General features: G+C 48.9%; 1 protein-coding gene across 1 annotated transcript in view; it reads left to right on the top strand.

Annotated features, from left to right (window-relative positions):
- The window catches only part of LOC103473060 (antigen WC1.1-like), an 8,479-nt gene extending 5,300 nt beyond the window's left edge, over positions 1-3,179 (top strand). The window contains exons 3-7 of the mRNA XM_008422991.1: positions 1,561-1,842; positions 2,104-2,418; positions 2,672-2,704; positions 2,774-2,899; positions 2,996-3,179. Of these exons, the coding sequence (XP_008421213.1) occupies positions 1,561-1,842; positions 2,104-2,418; positions 2,672-2,704; positions 2,774-2,899; positions 2,996-3,057 (818 nt within the window). The 3' untranslated portion in view covers positions 3,058-3,179. The remainder of the gene's footprint in view (positions 1-1,560; positions 1,843-2,103; positions 2,419-2,671; positions 2,705-2,773; positions 2,900-2,995) is intronic.
- The last annotated feature ends 798 nt before the right edge of the window (positions 3,180-3,977 follow it).

Here is a 3,977-nt window from a genome sequence, read left to right as displayed (position 1 = left end):
GGTTGTGAGGTAACCTCTACGGGGTTGTGAGGTAACCTCTGGGGTTACCACATAACCCTGTAGAGGTTACGTGGGGTCCTATGGTCACATGAAGTTCATAGGACTCTAAAGCGCTTCTCACTACGTTCAGTCACTCTGTCATTCACATGGTGATGGTGGAGAGCTACTAGACGGTAGCTACAGCTGCCCTCAGGCTGCCATGCACCGGCGCCACCTGTTGGGTCCTCTGACAACCAGCAGCAGGCAAGGCAGCTGAAGAGTTTTGCCCAAGGACACAATGACAGAGGCGGACAGAGCGGGGCTCGAACCAGAAACCCACCAATTGTAAATAAGTAGAAGAGAAACAATTTGTGGTCTATAAATGGATTCCATAAATTTTTTTTACTCCTGCTGCTTATTTGTGCTGTGTTTTAACTTCAAAGTACCTGGCAGTTCATCGCTTTCAGTAAAAAGCCTGAAACATTAGGGTGTTCTCAAACCTTTGACTGGTAGTGAACGTTTCCCATCAATGGTTCCAGCCTAAGCCTCTAGGGCAGTGGTCCCCAAACTTTTTCCTGTGAGGGCCACATAACTATTCCCTTTTCTGGTGGGGGGCCGGAGTCGGGGGGAGGTTCTCGATTGATTTTTACCCAGAAAGCACATGGGCAAAAACCGTTAGTGAAACTGTCACTGGGACTGACTAGTATATATTCCATTGAGGGAAAGTAACTTTAACATATGAATTCCTCATAAAGGCTCGTTTTGAAGTATAAGCTGCTATTTACAGGCATTGCTTTGAAGAATTCGACCTGGAATGCGGCGTTCATAACAAACACGTGTTCATCTGCTCTACTGCTAGCAAATAACCGTACTGATTAAATAACATAAAAGTCAAGCAGTTCCCTAAAAGTCCAACAGATGGCAGCAACGCGCCATGCAAAACAAAAAACACCCTCAGTTTACAGGACACACTTCCTGCTAAAGAGCCCCCTGGTGGTTGAAGAAAAATCAACATATAAACTGGAAAATACATTATTGTTCAGGGGGCTGGAACAAAATGTGGAGGTGGGCCAGATCCGGCCCGCGGGCCGTGGTTTGGGGACCACTGCTCTAGGGGGAAATTACCTTTTTAGTTGATCTTTTTATGAACATTAACAGCTTTTACCTTCTTCCAGGTGGTTTTAGAGAACTTTATTGTGCAGAATAATCCTCTGACCGAGGTTCTGTCCTGTAGATGTTCTTGGCACGTTGGTCGCCTCTGATCACAGCGTCTTCCTGCATCGTTTCCACTGCTGTGTCTCTGAGGTCGTGACCTTTAACTGATCAGCTCTAAGTATCTGATCCACAAGCTTTGCTGCCGGTTAGGATAACCGCACATGTTCTGCAGCTCTGGTGAGACCATTCAACACCATCATCTGTTTATCAGGCTACGCTGATGACGCTCTGCTCTCTGTTTCTAAAACCCTTCAGGTTGCTGCAGGTTTCTGGTCCAGATTTGTTCCTCAGTGGTTGATGTTTGAGTATTTTCTCCGTTTTCATCCTGCTGCTCATCCTCTGCTCTGTGACCCTCTGTGTCCTCAGACGACCCTTACGTTCATCACCTGGGCAGCACATGCAGGTGGACTCTCAGGATGCCTGGAAACAGGAGTGGGGAGGCGGTTCCACTCCAAGCGGACTATTTAGACACTCTGGCTGAGTGGATCTGCCAGGACCTGAAATGTGGAGGAGTTCATATTATGAAGGAAATCGTTGCGCCTGACGACAGCAAGTGCTTCCAGGACTGTAGGTACCAGGACCGCCGTCTACAGAACTGCTTAGAGACGTTTACGGCAGGATGCAACGTTACCACAGAAGTGGTTTGTGGTGAGACTTCCTGATTCCCCAAGACAAAAATACATTTATGTTTGAAACTGTTTTAAAATGAGGAAGATTGAGTGGTGAGGCTGCACCTTTAACTTTCTGAAATGAAACCATATAGATGTTGTAACAGTTGAGGAACTCTAGAGACTGAAGGTAAGAGTCTCTTATCTAGAATCTCTAGAACCATTGATGTCTCAGTTCAGTCATGGGATTGTTTTCAGGTGTGAACTTCCTGCTTTAACGTCCTGCTCATGTCGTCTTCAGGTCATCAGTCCGTTCGGCTGAAGGGAGGTGATGGCCAGTGTGCCGGGCGGGTGGAGGTGTGGAAGGACATGGTGTGGGGCACGGTGTGTGACGACAGATGGGACCTGAAAGAAGCCAAGGTGGTTTGCGCCCAGCTGGGCTGTGGGACCGCTCTCAGGGTGACGGGTCAGAACGGGTTGTTCCCTCCAGGGAGCGGACCGATTCACCTGGACGAGCTGAACTGCACCGGGAACGAGCAGAACCTGTGGTTCTGTCCGGGTGTCCAGGAAAACTCCGACTGCGGACACAAAGAGGACGCTGGTGTGGTGTGTTCAGGTCAGTCTGATGGAGTTCACCCTGCAGTCAGTGGATCGCTGGTTTGATTTCCGTTCTGCAGCCCTTGTTTGTATTGTTGGCTAAGACTGGTGTTGGTCAGAAAAACTGATGGTGCCAAATTGGTGCCTTGCTCCTGCCAACCTGCCCCAGGCAGCTGTAGCTTCAATCCAGTATCCACTATTGCCAGCATGTGAACTGAAATCTACGCTGTTCAGGTCAGCTTGAAACTTTTATCTTCCTGTTTTCCCTGCAGAATCTAAGATGTTGGTTAGAGCAACTACACCAGGTACGACGGAGTTGATGAATTTTCAGCCGAGTCTTGGAGTCTTTTAATGTATATGATGTTTGTCTGTAGCTCCAGCTCCTCCATCAGCAGCCGTGTATTCTCCAGAACATATCGCCATCATATTGCTGTCCATTCTAGTGTTTGTCTTTACCATCCTCAACATGTTTCTCTGCTGCTATTACTTCAAATGGCACAGTAGGTCCTCATCTGGTCAACATCTCAATCTGTAGCCAATCTGTCATATCTGCAGTGAATCCAGCAGTAAAGTTTGTTCTAATATTGTTTTCTAAGGTGAACGAGAGAAGAAGAGAGCCGACGCTGCTGTGAAGAACCAGGTGACTGAGAATGTGTAGAATCCTGAAGACGGACCAAAGCTGGAAGAAGCACGGACTCCAACGTCCTGATAATTTATTTTAGAAAACAAGTAATAAACGGAATGTATATAATAAACGCTGTAAAAAATGTTGCATTATCATCAGGGGTATCAACCTGTCCCTGATATTTGGGCCTAAAGAGAATGAAGATGATGATGGATGAAGATGATGATGCAGGATTTCCTGTATAATAAGTCTGGGGGGCCACCAGGCTACTTATTTACACTCAACCACCAGGCTTAGCAAGTTTTCTGGGGGGAAACTTGCTAAGCGCCTGGTGTCCAGGCTTAGCCCGAAGAGGAGACATTTGTCCCCCTTCCCCTGGGCTGTGGGAGGGATTAAGAGGGTTGGGTGCAGTGTGGGATGGGTGATGGCCGAGTGTGGGATCCTGGCGATCTGTTCCTCGGTTCCTCGGCTACAGAAGCTGGCTCTGAGCTAGTGTGTGAGGCTGAGAGGTTCCAGCTAGAAAGAGTCGATCTCACTTCAACTTATGGCTTGAGGTGCCTTAACACCTCAAGCCATGTGTCCTTTAGAGGGGCTGGACGTACTTCCACTCTGGAGTTGCCCCTGGTGAGAGTGGGCATACTTGTTACCCCCCATCTCTGTGCCTGTACGTTGGGGTTCACCCTGGTCTGAGTGGACCATGTTCCGTGCCTCCATTGCCGAGGCGGCTTATCGGAGCTGCGGCTGCAAGGTTGTTAGTGCCTGTCGCGGTGGCAACCCCTCACCGAACAACTACCTCACCGAAGGCGGCAAACCTGCCACCTTCGGTGAGGGATGCTGTCAAGCTGAAGAAGGAGTCCTATCGGGCCTTTTTGGCCTGTGGGACTCCAGAAGCAGCTGATGGGTATCGGCGGGCGAAACGGCATGCGGCTCGGGTTGTCGCTGAGGCAAAAACT

Source organism: Poecilia reticulata, linkage group LG11, assembly GCF_000633615.1.
Source record: "Poecilia reticulata strain Guanapo linkage group LG11, Guppy_female_1.0+MT, whole genome shotgun sequence".
Taxonomy (NCBI): Eukaryota; Metazoa; Chordata; class Actinopteri; order Cyprinodontiformes; family Poeciliidae; genus Poecilia; species Poecilia reticulata.
This window is presented reverse-complemented; position numbering and strand designations above follow the sequence as displayed.